The 22,166-nt window shown below is 38.7% G+C and overlaps 1 protein-coding gene across 1 annotated transcript in view; it reads right to left on the bottom strand.

Moving 5' to 3' along the window:
* The window catches only part of KYNU (kynureninase), a gene marked incomplete at its 5' end in the record, with an annotated part of 48,186 nt that overhangs the window by 6,922 nt on the left and 19,098 nt on the right, over positions 1 to 22,166 (bottom strand). Inside the window, 5 exon segments of the mRNA XM_009073131.1 lie at positions 138 to 190; positions 17,305 to 17,378; positions 18,141 to 18,239; positions 21,287 to 21,294; positions 21,297 to 21,351. Coding sequence (XP_009071379.1) covers positions 138 to 190; positions 17,305 to 17,378; positions 18,141 to 18,239; positions 21,287 to 21,294; positions 21,297 to 21,351 — 289 coding nt within the window.

Raw genomic sequence — 22,166 nt, 5'->3', positions numbered from 1 at the left:
ATGATTTTATCCTAATGCCTTTAACGTGTGTGAGGAAATGCAAAGTCCTGTCCTTTCTCCTCAAATTACAACAAAAGTGAAGCTGTTGATATAAAAATACATCAAATAAGGTAAAAAGGAAAGTGTAAAGTACATACTGTTTTCCATGAGGAATCGTGTTTTGAAGTCATGACCCCACCAGCCGATTAGTCTAAGATTTTGTAAAGAAAGTAAATTAATAGAAATCTTGGTATGTATTTTAATTTAGATTTGAACATTAAGAACTATAGAAGATTAAGAAATATATACATTTCCAATAATACATTTTATTTCTACCAATGACATAAAAATGAAATAAATTCCATAAAGAGCCAGCACTAAAAACTTTATATTACTATGTGGGAATTTATCTTTGAGTTCTAATGATAAAATGCAGTACATCTCTCAATTAACTATTGATTTCTAACAATATCCATTTTCTCCAAATTCATTTCACAAAACAAAAAATAGAACAAAACTATTTCCATTCTTTTGTTCCAAGGTATTAAATTCAAACCCTTCTCCCCTAACCCTTAAACTTAGTTTAATGAATAATGAAAGCTTAAAAGGTGTTATAAAATCTGACTTATTTTCACCAAGAGAAGGACTCTGGGCTGGACAGCAGCAAGATCTCAGAAAGAGGATTGTATGGACACTGCCACATCCTTACTGTGAGACAACAATATGAATTCTGCATAAAATTCTCTAAGCCTGAACTGAACATACTGTCAAAAAAAACTTCCTCAAAATAAAATCCAAACCAGTTTAATCCAATATTTCTTTTTTTTTTTAAGATCATCTCCAGGAAAAAACCCAAAGAGTTATGCTGAAAATAATCTAAGCTTGTACATTATGATGACAGTACATTCTTAACTCATACTTACTGAAAAACACACCCCAGGTCATAACTGCAAAGAGTTATCTGAAGCACATGGATGCACTAGATCACCTAGTGCCCAATGCACTGCAGATAAAGTCAATATTGCAAAATCAAGGAGTCTGTCCCCACCTCCCTTGGGTTCTCTACTTCTTTACTCAGCACAGAGTAATATCAGTGACTAATAATTTCAGTCCTACCTGAGATTTCCCATGTATCAGAGCTATTATCAAGAAGTCACCATTGCAGATTCCTTCCTGAACTTCTAAGCTCTACAATAATGGATATATTTTGCACTATTTCTCCCAGGGCTTTGCTCAGTTTTCCCTATGCCATATAGCAAAGTTGTTAGGAGTGAAGCCTGACAGGGGTTTTAAACTTGTAATCATAAAAAAATCTCTTAGCAAAACTCATAGTAGATCAACCTTTCTGGAAATAAACAGGGAAAAGAAAGTCATGGCCCCTCTTTAAAGCAGGAGCACTTTGCAGTTTGGCTAAAAAAGCTTACCTCTGCAAAATTAAGCCCACATTGGAGTTAGAAACTTGTTATATGAATACTGCATAGTGTAAAATAAAGTGCTGCGTATTTCTGTATAACAGCACAGGTTTTATGTTTACTTCTGTGCAAGCTGCATCCAAACAGAGTGCATACAGCAAAAAAAAAAAACAAACCCATGCTTTCTTCTTTATTGCTGCATGATGGTTTTATTATTCTAAGACCCATGAAAATTAATAGTGCAATATACATCCGTTTCAAATGAGATATTACACTGCCAAAATGAGTACACCTCAAATAAAATAGAACACTGCCTCTGCCCAAGTGACTCAGTTACTGATGCTTTGAATTATAAAATATATTTCAGGTATTTTATAAGAACTCTATAATCCATCGACAACATCTCAATGCAAGTCCTGAAAATCATATGTTACTGCAACATACTACTAATGTCAATGGCAGACATGTTCCATGAATTCCAAAAGTTTTAAAATTAAAATAAAAAAAAACAAAAAATCATGGGAAATATAACATTTGGACTATTTGCTGCAAAGACAAAATAATTCTGTGTTCTATTTGGATGATATGCCAAAGTTAAAGACAAAAGACACATCAACCAGACTATAACTCAGCTCAAGTCTGATGAAAAGAACTCTGGTTGCATTTTGAATACTCAAAACTTGCTAACTCTGGAGATGGCTTAACCCCAGATCTCTACTGCAGCACCAAGTTTGCAACTTGGAAACTGAAATTTCAGAACTTTTCCAAAATGACAGAATGAAGGATTTTTTTAATGACAGTTTTAGCTGTCTTGCCCTTTCCTACCATAACTTGACAATTTGCTTTTTCTCTTTTTACTTTTTTTCTTTTTTGGCTGTTCTAGAACTTCAGAGGTGTCACTACAGGATGTGCACTTTGAGGCAGCTCTGGTCCTACACTCTCATTGATCTAATGGTCCATATGGATGTCACATTATTTGACATTTAAGTTGACAGGCTTCAAAGTGTGGAAATTAACAAAATCTTCACAAATTACAGCAATTTGCTGTTTATAATTTTCTGTGAAAATTTTGAAATGAAGGTTGCCACTGCTATGCCAAATTTCAACCTGTTATGATGGGGAAGAGCTAAGGTGTTAAACCCCAAACATAACGCTTTATAAATGCTCGCTAAAAATAATAGGCAATAAAACTGCACATTAAGTTACTGCAGTAAAATTTCTTATTAAAGAGTTGTTACTCTGCATGCAAAATGAGCATTTGGAAATGCAGACACCATTTTGACTCTTCCTGCTTCAGAAAACAAAGACACCAAGATCTAAATTGATTTTCAACTCCAAACCATCATTTTGTTGCAACATACATGATGTAGAAGGCTCTGAATATCCTGATATGATGTGCTTGTGTCTGAAAAGACATTAAACTTGCTAGCAAAGGGACTAGAGTTACATCCTTTCCATTGAAGATAAAATCCATTTTGGGCAGTGTATTAAAAATCAGTGTCTGAGGAGAAAAGGGTCTAATTTTGCATATGTTCCATCATAAATAATGGGAATAGTGTTTTAGTGGTCACTGCCCTTTCCATATAAACTTATCCAAACTGGACACTTACTTTAACACAGCACTAATCAAAACTGTTATCACAGAGATGGACAACTCGTGGGTGTAGCATCCTCCTGTCAGTCCCAGGTACCACACAATGCTACAAAGCAGAAATTTCCCTGGAACACTTCCACAACGAACACCCAGAAGCAAAAACATATATGAAATCCATTACTCTCATGCCAAAAAGATCATCAAATTCATAGCTGAATCAGCTGGGTTTTTTTTTCTGTGAGATTCACATGTTCTTGCAAAACAACTTCTATAAGAAAACAAACAGATAACACATTGTTCCAATCTATAAAATAATCCCCATGCCATCATAGAATGGCTTGGGTTGGAAGGGACCTTAAAGATTATCTCATTCCAACCACCCTGCCATGGGCAGGAACACCTTCCACTAGACCAGATTGCTCAGGGACCCATCCAACCTTTCCACATCCTCATCGTTTGATAACACTGCAACTTTCTCAGGGAATTCTGCAGCTTTCCAGTCTTTGCACAGAACTAGTTTTAAAATATGCCACATAAAATTTAAAGCAAACTGTTACTAGCTCAGTAACAAGTAAGTATATAATGAAATATTGCTGGAAGGTTTTCAAATTCCTTATTTTTACCCCAAAATGTTCTCTTATTTTACAAATCAATGAACAAAGATTTGCTGGGTTGGAAAATGACTACAGAAAGGAGCAGTATCCTTTCATTTAGTCATACTCTCTTTAAGGGCATTTACACCAGGGAACAATCCCTTCAATAAGTATTTTTATTTAGCTCATTTTCCTCCTTCATAGCTGTCTACATTAGACTGAAGCACTGGTTGTTCATAACTTGAGTCATCTCGTTTGTAGTTGCATTAATGATGCAGAAGTGCAGGATATAATGATCATGATGTATGTGCAGTGTAAACATCAAAGAAGATCCAGTTAAAGAACACAGAAAAAATCCCCAAAAAATTCCTTTGACCTTTGCTTCAATGTTACAGATGATCATGGTACTCATTTATAATTTACAGCCTGAAGCAACACAGCTCTCATTTCCCTTCTTGGCAAGAAAAAAAAAAAAAAAATTAGAAAGAAACTCTTGAGTAGTGATACAGAAAACAGAAATGCCATTAATGTGGCCCAGCTTTTACAATCCAGGGCAATGTGCTGGAAGTATGCTGTCATTATAATGTGTGAGAAATAATTTCATGTCCATGAGAAGGCATGTTGAAAAGCTACAGGAATGCAGTGTGAAATCAGCAGTACTTGATATTACATTTGCCAGCTTCACTGGGCATGGAACAGTTTGTCTCCTCTCCGTTATCAGGTCACAAAGTGAGCTAGAAATTTCATAGTCATTATTTAGATTATATTAGGAGCATATACCAGCAAAGCATGCTAAGTTTATGAAACCATGGGTTAAGCTAAGTCATAAACAGGCAGTTTTGGGGCAGACTGTGTACACAAAGCAGCTGATGTAGCTGCTGGGTAGCAGCTAAGCTCTTCATTCACACATCACTTTAGTTTGGCAAAAGCATCCAGGTGATGGCAACAATTAGAGACTATTTACAGGAGTGTGCAGTGACAGGACAAGGGGGAATGACTTCAAACTGTAAAAGAGTAGGTTTAGTTTAGATTTTAGAAAAAAAATCTTTACTGTGAGGCTGGTGAGGCACTGGCACAGGTTACTCAGAGAAGCTGTGGCTGACCCATCCCTGGAAGTGTGCAAGGCCAGGCTGGATGGAGGTCTGAGCAACCTGATCTAGTGGAAGGTGTTCCTGTCCATGGCAAGGGATTGGAACTGGATGATTTTTAAGGTCCCTTCCAACCCAAGCCATTCTGGGACTCTCCAATTTGAGTTTTCATGCTATTGTTCTAGCTACAAATAAGAACGAGCTCTGAGGAATTAATGAGACTTGTCACTATTCCCTGAGTTTATTACACAGAATTGAGGAAGATATTAAAGGGCCAAAAATAATAATAAATTTCAGGGTTTAGCAGTCCTATATGTTCATAACACAGTGGTTGGCTGAAGAGCACATCCATGTCTCATGGCACAAGTTTAGAGGATAGACAATAACTGTGACTCCAATGTCATTCTGTTAGCAGGAAATGTGTTAAATAAACAACCCATGAGATCTTAGGAATGAGACTACAAATGTATACAGAAATCCTGGATGCTGGAGCCAGCCTGAAGCTAGGGACAAACTCCATCTGACCATATCTGATCATCATCCTGCTGCCTAGGAGAACATGGTGATACCACACCACTGGTGTAACATCCAAAGTCCAGCTCTGCTCAGCTTTCATGTCTCAAAATTCAGGATTAAAGAAAAAAAAAATCAAATGGTACACTCAGCTCCCAAAGACCAAAACTAGACCTTAAAATGCATTACATCCATATATGAATCTCCAGCTCAACTGAAAACTTAATTCCAGATCTTGAGGTACATCCCTCCAATATCCTGAGCTTCACACAGTGCAATATGAATAGAAAAAGTAACCAGGACTCAAGTCCTGAGCAGGAACATCTCTTAATGCTGCTGCACTCAAAGGTCAGTGCCAGAAACCAAACTCATAAAAACAGTTTAACACTCCCTAAAATCCACCTTACTCTCACAAAGATTTACAAACAACTCTCCAAAGACTGAGCAGAGACCTGATCCCCAGGCTCAACAGCTGGGGCATAGTCTTTGCATTCTACTCAGCATTAATTTTATTGCAGTTTGTTCTAATTGCATTTTTTATATGTTCCAATTTAATTTTTATTGCATTAATTTTATTGTAAGCACACAAGCAGGATTGTTTTTCTTTGGATTCAATGGCAAAATTCTGAATAAATAGTAAGAATGACACATACACACAGCAACCAAGGAAACAGAAAAACCTGCTCATTGCTTTACATGGCACATTTTTGGCTCACTGACCGGAGTTTGAGGAGTTTCAATTTTCTTTGCTATCACAGACTTGTCTGATCATGGATGAGTCATTTAGTCTTTCCATGCCTCAAGCCCTCATCTCTACAAATTCTGCTCAGGACTGTCCAAACCCTCCAGTGAGGGGTGAGAATATATTTGTTAAAATGTTCTCACATATTTGCTAATGAGGATCATGTAAGGATGGAGAAAAAGACTTCTTTTGGAGCATCCTATACTGGATTTTTTTGATATACAGGTAAGGAAAGGGGATTTGGAGGTAAAGACTGACACCACTTGGGTTTTTTCCCCTCCTGTCAAGCCTTTCCACAAATTATCCTCTCAGCCTCAAGAGTTATTTCCAGCCTTAGGTTTCTCTGCAGTTCAGAATTTCATATTTTTCTTGATCCATGTCACTTAACTGGCATTTCCAACAAGTAAACCAACAAAGTAAAAAATTAAAATCAATATTTTCCTTGCTTAATTCCACATGGTATTTTATAGCTGTGTTGAAACAAAACTGAAGCCCAAGTGGATGGACAATGTTATTCCACTCCAACTCCATCCTTTCCATACTGGGCACCACAGCAGGGTCCTGCTCTGACCCAGGGCTCTCCTGCTGACAGCCCACTGGAAAGGAGGAAAAATATTTCAAACCATGTTTGACATGGTGATGAAGGGTTTGTTTAACCAAAACAAAGAATAATTGAAAATTAACTCCCAGTTTCACTACTGAAATCCAGAATTCAAAGATTTTAACCCTCTTGTGTAGGTGAAATTCGTCATATACTGTGAAGCTGCCAGTTATAGGGTAATTTCATAGTATATATGTATGTGGGCTAGGATTTGCATGGGGGATTAAGGGAGTTAGCAGCTACCCCTGTTAGACTTTAGCAATATTTCAAACCTAACTCACTGTCTCCTTCAGAAAACCTTGCCAAGATTGCCAGAAGCTATATTTAAAAACCTCTTTTTCCTCCCCCCCTCCCTTATATCTATTTAGATATCCTTTATCCCAAATGGTAAGCTTGGACTTCTTTCATTATTCTCTTCTGTGCAGTGCCTGTTGTTAATTTTAAGTAGGATCTGTTGTTAGAATTTGAAAAGCTTTTGAAGCCCAGGTAATTATTAGCCTCAGACTTCTGTAGTTTTGGACTTGCACACATTCTGCTGCTTTCCTTACCCTTTTCAGCTCATTACAAATGTTTCCTAATTATTAAGCATATGTGACTTGTGAGCAGTGCCATACATTATTAATGGGTTAGTCCCTTAGAACTCAGTGGAAAAAATCAAAACTCCTTATGAAAAGTTGCTACTGTGAAAGTAGCAACTTTTCATATTTAATATCAATGAGGCTTTACTTTGTCAAAGGACCAAAGTAATATGATTGTATTAGAGGCTAATAGCATGACATTTTTCTTCTGTTAAGAGGCTTGCATTTTCAGTACCATCTAAAGGGAGACAATTTTTCTCCTCTATTTTGAGGCTTGTCTCAGTTAAAAAATAGCTAAATTCCCTTTCTGCCTAGCAGCAAATTTTAACAGCAAAGACCCAAATCCTGAAAAACAGTCTCATAATTTAAACAATGACATTTAACTATGCAGCTGCAATGGGTGAAATTAAGAAATCTCTAGATTTGAGTAATTCTCCTTTCTCCAAAAGTAGCTGGGCAGCTCTCAGCTCCCTTAGCTTCGCCCTTCTTCAAGGTGGGAGATTTAACACAACTCTTGCCGCAATTAGAGAGACTCTTGGGTGAAAAACCTGAGCTGTTTGGTCAATTGAGTGCAAGGTGATTTACAGCTGAGAGGTTCTTGAAGACAGAGGATACACACACTCTTCTTGGATTGATTTTTTTCCTTGTTAGTCTTTTAGACTCGACACAAGTGGGAATACACCAATTTCAACACGTCCCTCCATATTACCCCTCCAGGTCAAAACAAAAAAAGATTGAGTTCACTTTTGTAGCAGGAAACAAGTGGCTGTGATCAGGGTATGAGGAAGAGGAATGGCTGCAATGCTGCCAATCCAATCAGGGTCCCTTGGAGTCACACAGAGCTCTCTGCCAAAGCTCTAAGGCGCTTGCGATGAGGGATGATAATTTCATTCGCCATGATCAGGCAAAAGAAAGGTATGATCAAGCAGCAGACAAAATGGGAGCCCAAATTAAATCTGAGGAAAAGATCTCACAAAAAAACAAACCCCCTCAGGCTAATGAAGTTGAATTAAAAACTGTTAAATCAGCTTACGAACAACTATTATCACAAAGTGCTCATATAACACTTTCACTGGCTAAATATCAGATATATGAAAAGGGGGAATAGAGCCAACAGTATGTTCACACATTTAGTAAGGGGAAATCGAATATTCTGCCTAACACTAGAAATTAAAAATCAAGCAGGGAGCCAATTTGCTCATAGAGATATTATTAATAAAGTTCTCAGTGATTTTTATAAAGTACTGAATAGTTCTCAATTATATTATAGTGATAAAAAAATAATATTACATTCTTTAAGAATTTAGCAATTTTTTTCTAGGCTGTTTCGTATAAATCAAATTTAAAAAGTGAAAACAGCAATCCCTCCTAGAGCTACTTGTAAATGTGAATTCTGACTTAAAGGAGACTTGGATGGTTTTGATTACTATGATGCACTATACAGTCTCTGCAGTCCCTTGAATGAATCTTTCAGGGGAGGATATCTAGATAGATTTCTAAATAATAAATGTATCTGACTGAAGTATAATATAAAAATTTTAAGATCTGGGAAGTTGTGCTTCCTCAGGTCTTTGTTGTTCTTGAATAAAGTAATCACAATGTTAATGCAAGACCTTTATCATACTAGAATCCTTATTAGCTAAAATGTAAGGTATCACCTCTGCTCTTTGCCTTAAACAAGAAACAATCCATATTAGATGAGATTTTTTTTAATTTTTTTTAATGTCAGTGGCTGGAACTAATTGAATTCAAAGTTTCAAGTACCAGCAGATGTGCCTCAGAATCCAGTCATTGTGTTACAAAACATTTGCCAACACTAAGTGATACTCCAGAAGAAGAATTCCAATGCAGTTTTCAGCTGAAGGCTAAAGCATGAGATAATTCAAGGAGAACAGAAATGGGCTGAAAGACTCAGAGAGATGAAATTTCATCCATCACTAGAAAACATTAGAAAAATATGACTTAGGGACCTTTCTTTACAGGGCTGTAGTTGCCCTAATTTTCAGTAGGATGTAAACCACCAGAACTGTGGGCCCCAAAATTGATTTGCCATGAGGCCAAATGTTTGACATGAGATACAGTGTAAGTATGTCATGAGGTCCAGCACTGGTTTCAGGAGCCCCCAAGCTCCTGAGCACAGAAGCATGTGAGAAATCATCATATAAGGATGTTAATATGGACTTATTCTGCTGGGACAAACTAACTGTACTTGCAATACTGACCTTCAAAATACACTGACCAAATCCTCCTGTGCTTGTTCACAATGGATTGCTGGAAAGCCAACTCAGAAAACTCAGTGAAAACAGAGGGATGCTGAAAAACTAGATTGGGTTAGGAAACTATTACATTTTTACTCAATAATCTCCACACAGCTAAAGAAATTAATAAATAATTCTTCACTTTGAGCAGCTGTTTTCATGCCAGGGGATAGAAAGAACCTAAACTTTTCCCAAAACACTTGTGTTGGTGTGATTAGGTTACTGAATTGATGCCAGGCTGAGAATCTAAGAGAAGGAAAGGGAACAGAGAAGGTAATGCCCCTCCCAGCATCTTACTGGAAAATGTTATTCAGACTCTTGAGTGAGAACTATATGGCTGTAGCTGCCCTGAAATTTCCACACAGTGGAAGGCAGCAAGAGGCACTGCCAGCAGCACTGAAAATTACTTCAATGAAAAATGAGGAGTAGTCAGTGTGACAGTAAGAATTTACCATCAGCAACAAACAGGTGTGAAGCTAAATATTTCACAAATGGGAAGTGGGAGGAAGGATGGCTTGTAGCAAGTGAGCAAGAACAAACAATATATGTCATGGAGGTCTCTAAGAAGATGATTCAAAGGTGTGTGGAGATGGATAAAAAGTAAAGGACAGCAGGCTATGGATAAGCTCTGCTGGACTTTACAAGAAAGGAGATAGCATGGGGAAAAAAATAAATCATCTGTCTTGCCCAAACAATGGTGAAGATAAAACAGGATTGACCTAGGGAAACAAAGGAAAAAGAAAAATATGAAGATGTCTGCCCTGGTGAGACCTTATCCTGGCTGAGTTCTGGAGAGATGAAGGTTCAGACAGGAGAAAGAGGGAGTATGAGGACCAGAAACCCCATGAACAAGTGGAAATAAGTAAACACATTTGGTAAACTAAGCAAAAAAAGAAACCTCCAGTGCACACACCCAGAATACCAACTTTGCAACCAATAATGAGACTGAATTATTTCCTTAACCTGGGGAATGACCTTCCAATTACCTTTAAAAATGCTTATGGTTTAATCAGGTGCTGGCTGTGACCTGAATCATAATCTGAGCTGTATGCATGATCCCAGAGCTGTAACTAAAGCCAGAGAGGTATTTGGCCAGGATAGGGACACAAATAGCTCTGGGAGACATGCTGGGCAGGAGACCCCATGTGAACCCATCTCTGACAATTACAGGAATATACTCCAGGGGACATAAATGGGGAGAAAAAAAAAAGGTGACTATTAATGGCACAAAAGCATAATGGCTATTGCTGGTGCTTTCAGCTTAGAGCAATTTTGAGGCATACCATGATCTTGAAGCACATTCTATAAGGAAAAATTGGAAACAATTCCCCACTGTGGTGTAATGAACTAATACAAAAGCATGAGCAAATCTCATTTTTAAAGGACATGTGCAGGGTACAGCTATAACTGAGAATCTTAGGAGGAAAACTCCAGAGAAAGTTCCAAACATTTCTGAGACAGAAAAAGTGAAAAATTATCAGATACTGAAAGCGAGTCAACATCTAGTAGGATATCCCAGATGCAAAATTGCATTAGTTCCAGCACATTTCTGCACAGAAGTAAGTGAGCTCATAGTGGAAATGGCAGAAGATTTACTTGAGGGTTTTTAGTTGAAAACACACTTTTTCATCCCTAAGATAGAAAGCTTCTGAGAGGTGGATAGAGAAACATACAGAAGTAGAGAAAGGTATGAGAGGGGAGAGAATGCCTCTTTATCTGGTTTGTTAAAAAGGCAGGCAAAGGTTTCCTTTCCATTTTCTTAAAGGTGTGTGACACAAGTGTAGAATTTCTGAAATTTCATCCAGCAGGAAGGAAAACTAACTTGCTGCTTTGTCATATTGGGAAAAATCAAGACACAGCAAAGTGAGTTCAAAATTACCTGTCTCAAAGCAGACAACTGAGGCACCAAGAGCAGGCAGCTAACAACACAGTCTTTGAAGTGGGGGGGGAAAAAATCACAGCAACCATCCAGACTCCAAGGAGAGCCCCAGGATCTCTTCCTTGCTAGTTAGCTGGATGCAAGAGTTGCCCCAGGCTACATTCACCTTTCCATCAGGCTAAGCCTGTTGGTTCCTTTCATGTGTTCACGCCGTTGTGTCTTACACCATCTGATGAGAAAAGCTAAAGGCAGCAGATGGGAAAGCACATCTGCCAGGAACACAGTCACCTCCCTCTCGTTTCCAAGTCTGGGAATGGGAAAGGGCCACAGAGCACACAAAGTGGTGTATGTCCCATCAGTGTGATCTAGAATGGGAGTGCACTCAGGGAGTGAGAACAGCACATTATTTTCACACCAAGTACCCTATGGTGATGCAGAGTTCACATCCAGCACCTTTTCTCGTGCATAGTCCCATGAATTTACAAGGAAGCACACTGCTCCTCTCTCAAACACCTTCAAATCTAACCAGGGCAAGGATGACAAAACAAAGTAGAAGATCTTCAGGGAGGAAAGAATGAGAAGGTTATTTATAATGAGAAAAGAAGCAAGATTGCTTGAAGATACAGCTTAATTACAAGGGAGGATTTGAGGAGAGAGAGAGAGAAAATGCTTGACAGAGAACAAGGAGACAATCATGGGAGCCACATAAAAGGATGTACAGAGCTGAAGGAATGAGAATGGGAATAGATGATGTGAGTGCACATTAACCTCTCTCTTTTTTTCTCCCAGAGACTCACTCCAAAGTTAAAAAATGCTCTTGGATATTTGCCATGCAGTTGGTGAATCCGAGAACACACCCCTGCAGGCCCATCATGGGCCTAGATTGGCCTAATAAATCACTTGTCCCAAGACAATGCAATTAAGCCTAATTAGCTGATAGCTTTATTCCTAAACAGTCTTTTCCCAAGGGAGGTTTTAACTTTTGGTTTCTAAATTAGCTCAAGGAGCTAAATTGCTCTCATCTCCTTGGCAAAGCAACAGTTCATTTCTACCTTAGTACAGGATACTTTATGCACTCGAGGGACGTGTGTTGCACTCCACGAATAGTTTATCCATACATTAGCCCACAATTTGAGCCCACTAGGACCAGTGACAAACCCTTCTGGAAACAGCAGCATGTCCACTTCCATCTGTCACCACTAACCTTACCACCTGGCTGTGCTCAGCACAGCTTCCCTAGAAGTCTCTAAGTTGCTTCTCCAGATCCTCTCCTTGAGCAGGACAAGGTGCTCAGTTCTGCCAAAGCTTTCAGTAATGTTGAGATACTCAGAGGCTCCAGGACTCAGTGAGAAATGGACCTTCCTAGACTAATGTCTGAGCAAAGTCTGAGTAAAGAAATTCTTCCCTGTGGGGGTGCTGAGGCACTGGCACAGTTTGCCCAGAGAAGCTGTGGATATTCCATCCCTGAAAGTGTTCCAGGCCAGGCTGGATGGGGCTTGGAGCACCCTGGTCTGGTGGAAGGTGTTCCCTGCCCATGACAGGGGGTTTGGAATAGGTTGATCTTTCAGATCCCTTCCAACCCAAACCATTCTCTATTATTCCTAGAAGCATTTTAAACAAGAGCAGCTTTAGTTCTTTCCAATACAGTAGATATAAAACAACCTTCCCAAACTTTTTAGGACTGTCCTTTGCTCCCAACTCACATTCCTCCAAAGCTGCATTACTCTCAGCAGTTCACAGAAGTTTCAGTTATTTATTTTGGGGATTATATGACTCTAATTCAAAAAGGAATAATGTGGTATCTCCACATAGATCAAGAAAATTACTGAAGTAAAACTCAGCTGGAACTACCAGGCCTGGAAGGGGTTAAGTAATATTTGTAAAACAAAATTAGGAGACAGAGAGGGTCTGCCCAGGAGCAGGATGGGGACTCAGAGCACCTGGGAAAAATGGAAAGGAGAAGATGTATGGAGATGGAACAGCATATTGTTTATCTCACACCAAGGTTAAAGTCCACATAACAAAAAACTGTGCAGATCTCTATAAAGAAGTAGCAGGAAGCTATTTGTGCTCTGGCTTTTTTACTGGCATCAAGGCACCAAAAGGGAAGTGATCTAAGAGAAAGGGCTGATATCTCACCTCTGTCTATGAAGGAATTGGCTGAAGATGCCTTGTGTTCCTCAAAGGTAGTGTAAAATAGTTACTTTTTTGCTTCTTGTTCTTTGAAACTTTTTTTTATCCTATACTGAAAGCCAACACATTCTTTGGCCATCAGCTGCTTCCTGCGCATGCAGCATTTCTTCACATCACACAAACTTTTCATTTCTAAACTCTACCTGCTGCTAGCATGGGCTAAAGTTAAGTCTTGTTAAATCCTTTCATTTTAAACGCTGAAATATGTACAGTTTTCATTTAATCCTCTGCCAAGGCTTATCTATTATTCTCCTAGCTGCTTTACATACATTTATTTCCCTTTCATCTCTTTAAATTGTGCCTCACTTTTTCTTACTTTACTGTCTCAGGGCTCTGCAAGTTTGTCCCCTTCTGTTCCTCGTGCCAACTGACAGCAGAGCTGAATCCACTGCACGTTTACAGCTGCAAATACTCAGCTGTGAACACCTGACTTCTCCTACACCTTCTTCCCCAGGTGCTCACAAATATGTTCATTTCATGATAGCTGAATTGCTTGGTAATTTTACTTATCCTTCTTTTTATAAATGGAGAAATAGGCAGAAAAAAAATTAGAAGCTAAAAAAGAGAACTTTTCTGGAGCCCAAACAGCTAGATAAGCAAAATTTCAGTATTAGTAGGTCACATCAATGCTCTCTGTGTCTTGGAAAATTCCCCTCTGCAACACTTACATGGAAACTTGGTGGCACAGGCTCAGCCTGCACTGACCCGAGGTTTCAGTAGTATTTCATAGCTCTGCTCTCTCCAGGTCCTTTTTTCTTTTTATTTGAAACCTTCCCATAAAGAAATCACTCTTGCACAATTAGCCAGGAATATATTGCATTGTGATATATAGATCAGGTATTAAAAAAGCTATTTGAGTAATAAGAGAGACTTCAAAGGAGGTGAGATCATGAGAGAATGGGAACATGTTGGACCCATATATGTCAGATTGATTCAGTTTTACTGCTCTAAGGAGAAAGATAGGGGACCAGCAAAGAACTACCCAACACATGGGTACAGATGTTAATTAGGATGGTCACAACATGCCACTTTCAGACCCATGACCTTTGCAGTGAATTAGAGAACTAGTCCCAGATAAGCCAAGGTGTTTGCAGGACACCAGGATGGTGTTTGCAACGACACAAAACAAGAAGAGTAAATATGAGACTGTATTGCCCTTAGCCTTCATCTGCCAGTCACCAGTCTAAGCATCAAGCCTTGTCCTTAGGCATAAATTCTTTCCCAAGTTAGTAAATTACCAACTTTCTAACTCTTGTGGGAATCCTGCACATCCACAGAGAAGAGGAGCAGGACCAGTGTTGCCTTTTATCTGCTGGGACATGCCATGATATTACTAATTTATATCAGGTTTGGGTTGTGGAGTTTTGCAAAGCAAAAAGCAGTTCTGACATGGCCCCAGGTACTGGTTGTAAGGCTGTTAAATATATTACAAGTCTTTCTCAGGCTGAATTTTGAAAGAAGACAGCAGGGGAGTTGTCAGGGGAGCAGGATCTGAAGGGAGCAGCACCTATGGGGAGCAGCTGGAAGGGAACCCAGTGCCTCAAACTGGGCATAGGATAAAAGCATACTCAGGGAGTTAAGGGAAGTTAAACCAAAACACCTAAATTCCTGTGGTGATGGGTAGCTGAGTTTGGGGAGTTTAAAGTTTCAATTTTGGATCAATCTGTTTAATTTTGTATAAGTACCTAAGTCCTTTTTGCCTCAGCCTCAGTCAGTAACAGGCAAACGTTCTGGGTCTGCCTCTCTGAATTATGGTCAGAACATACATTTTTTCTATTAAGACACAATACATTATTTCCATATAACAATAACCACCTAGTCAATAGCTTGCAGAAAATATAAAGGATGAGACAAATTAAAGAAATCTATATAGGTGAGGAAAGCAACTCACATAATATTGGCCATGAGTTAAAAACAACATTTCAGACAGTTGAAATGACAAAAGAGTGTCAGCTGGATTGGAATTTAATTCCCTGCTTATGTGTGGGCTGAGAGGCAAAGGAAGCAGTGTTTGCTGCTTCTGGTTTTGACTGAAGTTGTGTGGCCACTGGGTGTCATCCTTGATTCAGATGACAGCCAAAGCCTTAGCTACAGCAGAAAGCCTGAAACTTCCCGAGCAGTTAAATTCCACTCTATTTGATTGTACAACATACAGCAAATTGCTCTGCATTTAAATCAGCTATAAAATTGAATACTTTGACATAGACAAATTCTCCTTTGTCTCGGTGCCTTATTTGGAGACCTGAAACGGCTGGTTGACGTGAGAAAGAACGAAAAGTAATGCAACCAGGGCATAGGAACTACAAACAAATTTGATGAGTGATTATCAAATCCCAGGAAATATGAAATAAGTGTGATTAAATAATGCAGAGGGTCTATGCAGGAAGTTTGGAATTATATCCTTAATTGGCCCCCAGGCTGAAAAAGCCTATTTCATATAGATAATTGTGTTTAAGATATTCAGTACCCAGATTCAGTACACAAGTTAATGACTATGTATGAAGGAGCTGGTTCAGGAAAAACTAATTTAAGCTCTTCCCTACAATACCAAGCTAGTACCCTCACAGAAGTTTCAAATTTTCATCAAGGAGGAAAAAAGACTCAGCGTCCTTGAGGTTTTATTCATTCTTTCTATTGCAACTCTGTGATTTTTCACATTTTTTTTCCCTGCTCAGCATCTTCCTAGTTCCCCAAAACCAGGATCAATGGGAGCCACACAACCAGGTGTGACCATGAGAGCAATGCCTACACCCAGCTAACTGGGAAGCAGAACTAAACTTTCCAGAAGAAATATCCAGATATCCGGAATAATTTGCCAGTGTTCACATATAAAGATCGAATCAGCTCACAACAGGTCATATGTCATCCTAATGAGTTTTCTGTTATGGGTGGCTGAGAAGAACTTATCAGTGTTATTTTGTTATCTCCTGGGAGTCTAGACAGTCTGAAACCAGCACATAGTACAGCAAAGCTGCTTATCCTAATATTATTTGTCTCTGAAACCTGATTTAGTTTGCCTTCTTCAAGCTGAAATAAAAGGAAGTGCCAGCAATTTCTCCAGGCATTATAGCCAGAAAGAAATGTTTACATTTGTCAGGGCATTCAAAGTATTAATCCTACTGTTCTTAATATGCATACATATAGTTATAGAACAGTTTAAATAACAGGTATTTTTTTTTAATGCAGCTAACCTCAGCTGATAGCTCAGCTTTCCATGGATTATGCAGTCTTTGAGAGCACAGATCTCCATGTAATACTTCCTAGCTTTACCAGTGGATATAATTTTAATGAAAACATGCCAGTATTAAAGAGCTATTAGGCACAGAGTTGAAATTGTCTTTGATTTTGTTCACCAACCAAAAACTTCAATGATTTCTTAAAATCCATTTTTAAAGGAAGACGTTAAATATTCTCTTTACATCCAACAGCTTCATAGACATGATTTAGGTTACTTGGGTTTAATATTATCTGCATTCTCTTTTATGATTCTATTTAGTTTGGAACTGATAGCAGACTTCAAGGAGGAAATGCATTTAAGATGTGAAATTGTACATTAACAATTCCACAAGTTACTGAAATTAATGTAAACCAACACATCTGAAGTAACAAAGTCAGCTAACCAAATTGTCTAAATTGGTACTACTCTTTTCATTGATGCAATAAATCAGTAACAAATATTAGCCCAATGAGGTTTGTTTTTTTTTAAAACAAGCATGTTCTCCTGTTTCTATAAACATATGCACAGATGCACAAGCTGATAATCTATGCCTAGGAATCTAGACACTGTCTCACTTTCAGATCCCAGTTCAAAGGGAAGATATTTTCCCATTTGAACTTCAGAGCACCTTCTATTTAGATGCAGAAATATACTTACGTTGGTTTAATACTCTTGGAATGCTTTTCATGAATGTAGGCACCAGCAAGGCCTCCTGCTCCAGAATTTAAATACTGCAAAGCATAAATCAACATGTACATGTGTTCATTATCTGTGAAGCTGCACTTTCCTTCCCTCACCTCTATAAAACAAACCAATCTTAACATTTCTAGTGGTTTCTAACTGGAGATCTTAGCATTTGTCGCAAAGTGCTGATGGAGGTAAAAGCAGATATATTTTTTCAGATTAGTTTTTAAAGTATCTTTCTTGGCTTCCGTACAATATTTGAAGCCTAACAGGCTAGAAAATTGAAGTACAGCTGAAACAGTTCCATGTCATAATACATACAGCAAAGTCATCAAACAATTCATCTGACTATATCTGTCGATTCTTCATCTCAATAGGAGTCAGAGGAACTAAAGACAACTTGCTCTGTGATCTGAAATTATTTAAGTTTAGGCAAGAATATCCTCTTATTTAGGGACCACTTCATAAAATCCTGTAGCTGCAAGACCTTCTTGGTGTGAGAAGTAAGAGAAGAGCCTCTGATCCTGTGTCCACAGAGCAGATTGTGCTTCAGAGCAGATGTTTTGCCAGCACCAGTATCCATCTCACCTCCACAAGACCTTGTAGGTCATTGCAACTATCATTTTTTGGAATCTCTCAAACAAAACCCCCACGCAGTCAGTGTCCATCTCCTCACTGTGGACAGTTAAAACATTCAGCCAAGTCTTGATCAACAGTTCAGATGAAGTTTTTAATCAACTGACCTGTTTGCTGACCCATGATACAAGTGACATTATGGAAAATAGTCCCCAGCAATGAATCTATTTTACCTTGTAGGAACACCAGCAGGCAAAATCTACTCCCCAGTCATGTAAATGAAGCTCTACATTCCCAACAGCGTGAGCCAGGTCAAAGCCAACAAAGCATCCCTGCAGGAAAGAGATAATTAATATACTACTTCAAGATAATCATCACTACAAAATTATTCTGAAAAAAACACCTTTAGAGCTTTAATTGCTCTCTCTCTAGGTATGCTAACTAGTTACTGTTTGCAAAGGGAGATAGTGATAGGACAAGTGGGAATGGATTTGAACTAGAAGAGGAGAGATTTAGATTAGATATTTGGAAGACAATTCTTTGCTGTGACAGTGGTGAGGCACTGGCACAGGCTGCCAGAGAAGCTGGTGCTGCCCCATCCCTGAAAGTGTTCAAGGACAGGTTGGATGGGGCTTGGAGCAACCTGGTCTAGTGGAAGGTGTTCCTGCCCATGACAGGAGGTTTGAAATAAGATGATCTTTAAGGTCCCTTCCAAACCAAACTCTTCTATGAAGATTCCATCAAGTCCCATCTGAATTGAGTTATTGCTAGAAATAAGTTTTCTGTACCATATATACATGTAGAAATCGCGATTTTTTTCTGTTTTGTCTTCAAGGATGCTTGGATATGGTTCAGATTCCTGAGCTTTTGATCATGCAGGAAAGTGGAATCACTTGAAAGAAATATTCAGAACAAATACATACATTCAACTTGTTGCTTGGCCTGACAAGCTCTAGGCAGAGACAAAGTAATAATGTGCATAATGATGCGAGTTACTCATGAACAATTACATTCCACTATATACTTATAATCAAGGTCTCCTTGATTTTTAAATGAGGAGGATCTTGCTTTTTGGGAATCCACACGAGTGAGTAGCAGCTTATGTAAACACTTATTTGTAAGGACTTTTGCTCTTGTCCCTGAAAAAAAAGCATCCTGTCATTTCTCTGTGAAAAGTGGTGTATTTTCCATCACCTCAATTTACACAAGGCACTGTGAAAAAGGGGAAAAATCGTGTAAGGACCAGAGATATCTACACCAAAAAGTAGCAAGACATAACCACAGGATGGCAGCATTTTTAAAGTAAAAACTTCTTCCAAGCGTTGCTATTTAAACACAGACATAAAACTGCTTTTTGTGCCTGGACTACAAATTAAACGCTATTTTGCATTTCACTTTTAAAACACAAACAGCTTGCTTGCAAGCAGCTGGGTAGGAATAAGAGTGAGAGCAGAAGCTTCAGAAAAATCAACGTCCAATAATCAAACAAAGAGTTTTTTTAAGAATCTCTTGCTGTTTCCTGCACGGAGGAAGCCTTAGCTAAATTATTTAAAGAGTACTTTGGTGTATTTAATCTTCTGTATAAACTAGATAACAGTTTGAATCAAGCAGCATTTTAAGATGTGATATGTTCATTCTAATGGAGGTGGTGGCAAAGTTATCAGTTTGAGAAGTTACTCCAAAACAAGGAGAAGAAAACTCACTGCCAAAGCGTTTGCATGATCTAAACATTGGAATAGCAACTAGTTTGTTCCAGGAAATAGTCTTGGTGTCTTGACTTCACAGGGTCACACAGAAATGAGTTAAGACAAATAACTGAAATTGTGAAGCTAATGCAGAGAGGCTGAAGAACACAGAATGCCCATGGGAATGCTCTCATTTAGGGATAAAATGGCTTTGGATCAGAGAAATAAGCTAGGGCAAACTGAAGCCAATCTCATAGTGAACAAGAAGATATTCATAGGGTTTTAAGGCATTAACTTCAGAACTTCAGATGGCTGGATATAAACTTTTACAGGTATCCCTTTGTCCAGACATCCCACACAAAATTGTTTGAAGAATTTCTATGACAGATTCATTGGCTTCAGTGAAAAACCAGGAACAACACAATATGATGAGAGCCCTGCAGAATGTCTGGCAGTACATTAAAAAAGTTAAACAAAAAAAGTGGTGGCTGCTCATAAAGAAAAAACCTGCAAGAAATTTAAATCTATTATTTAATAATTAATTGCAGTTAATAATTAATAAGCACAATAATTCCATAAGTTAAAATCAGTTGTGCTTTCCCTGTCAGTAAACCATAAACTCTATAAAAAAATATGTTCAAGCACAAGATGACAAATTAGAAAAGCACAATAGACAGGAGGTAGGACGAGATGCCTTGGGACAGTGACAGGTTGGATGTCCTCATAGTCATGGCTGCATAATGAGGCTCCACATCCATATCTATACCTGTGACCTTGACATGCACAAACTCTTGGCCATCAATGCTGACTGGGCTAGATCAACCATGTCTCGTAGCCCTCAAACAGGAGGACCAGGGATATACCACCCATGTGTCATCCTCCTGAACTCCTTGAGTTGTTCCTCAACACTTAGAAATTGCCTGGCAAATCCTCCTGGGCACTATTTAACTTAGTATTGAGGCATATACTGAAAATCTGGGTTCAGTGCTGGCAAGTTTCCTGCATCGTCTCAGAAACACCCACTCGTACCAGTTTGTTCGAGGCGTCATCTGCAAGATGGGTTGTGCTGGTTTGCTTTCCCAAGGAGGTGTCTGGCACTTGAGTCACACAAACAGCAAATGTTTAGCCACACAGATTGCATGGAAAAAGTAAAACAAACTGAAACAGCTCTCCCTGCACAAGCCACGCAGAACCAGGACTGCGTGGGAAATGTGCTTCCCCAGACTGGGGGGAAAACAGAGCTCTCCATCTGCTCTGGGCGAAGGAGAGGACATGTGCTCTCCCCTGCCTCTTCCGTTTTATTCTAACATCTAAAAGTCATTTCTGCAAAGTGTCTGGGTAGCTGCTGATAACCAGCAGGTAACAACTCAGCATGGACAATGACATTTGGAGAGAGGGAGAGAAATGACAGTTTCACACCAGCAAAGCTGGGACATTTAGAAAGAGAGACAGGAAAAGCAATGAAGATGAAGGATCTTAAAGCTCTTCCTACTGGGACTCAAGAGATTAAAATATTTTACATAACGGTACAGAGTCAGAGGAAAGTACAATCTAACTTATGGAATGAAAATTATATTTGAAAGGTAGAGTCTCCTAAAAGTCAGCCATTTCTTCACTTGCAGAAGAATAAAACGACTCAGCCTCCTCCATCCTCAAGAGCAAGCTCAAAATTATGAAGCAAGGAAAACTGTTACATCCTCCCCAGCCTGCTGATGAGTTTCTTGCACAATACATAGTAATTTTGATTTATCTGAGAGACCTTAGATGGAAAAATAGCCTGAGGTAATTTTTCAAGCTTAATTTAGTTCATTTAATATTTAATGACTTAATGAAGCTGTCTATGTGCAGAGTTTTCACTCTGGGAGGAATCTTAATGTACGCAGAGAACTTAGGAAATTGGCTTAAAAAATGTAAAAGGAAATCAGTAACTTAATTCATAAATGATTGACCTCAAGAATCCTAGGATATTTTCCAGACCTCCCGAGCTCACAGCTCAAATCTCTAGCCAAGCCCTGATAGGGCACAACATTGCAGGATTTTATTTCAATTGTACATTAAAAGAATTATTAAGACCATCTGTGTAGGACTTTTCTCTCTGATGTACAGGCTGACAAGCGATTTTTTTTCCTCTCTTCTTATCAAATGACATTCTCACCTTGTATTTTCCCCTTCTGACTCATTTGCTTGTCAGCTCTCCCCAACCTATTTTCTGTTCAGGAGCACAGGGTCATTCACCACCCTTCATCACTGGGAAGGAGAGCCTTGTATTTTTGCTATAAACTTGACTTTTCAGCCTTATCCTCTTCTAAAATATATTTTAAAGGACTATCAGCCTTTTTGTGATAATAAGTTAGGTATAAAACAATGATGGTTTCATCATGTCCAGAAGCTCCAGAAGGCCTTCAAGTCCAATTAAACCCATAGATACATTGATGCTAATGACTGCTTCAGCAGTGGGTATTTGCTCTCCTCTAATTCAACAGCAGCTCCTAACATCAGCTCTGGGAAAAGAGGAGATGAGCCAATTGTTTTTGAAGGTCCCACATTTTGGGCATTTGATAACCAGAGCCCCAG

This window comes from Acanthisitta chloris, unplaced genomic scaffold, assembly GCF_000695815.1.
Source record: "Acanthisitta chloris isolate BGI_N310 unplaced genomic scaffold, ASM69581v1 scaffold14814, whole genome shotgun sequence".
Classification (NCBI taxonomy): Eukaryota; Metazoa; Chordata; class Aves; order Passeriformes; family Acanthisittidae; genus Acanthisitta; species Acanthisitta chloris.
This window is presented reverse-complemented; position numbering and strand designations above follow the sequence as displayed.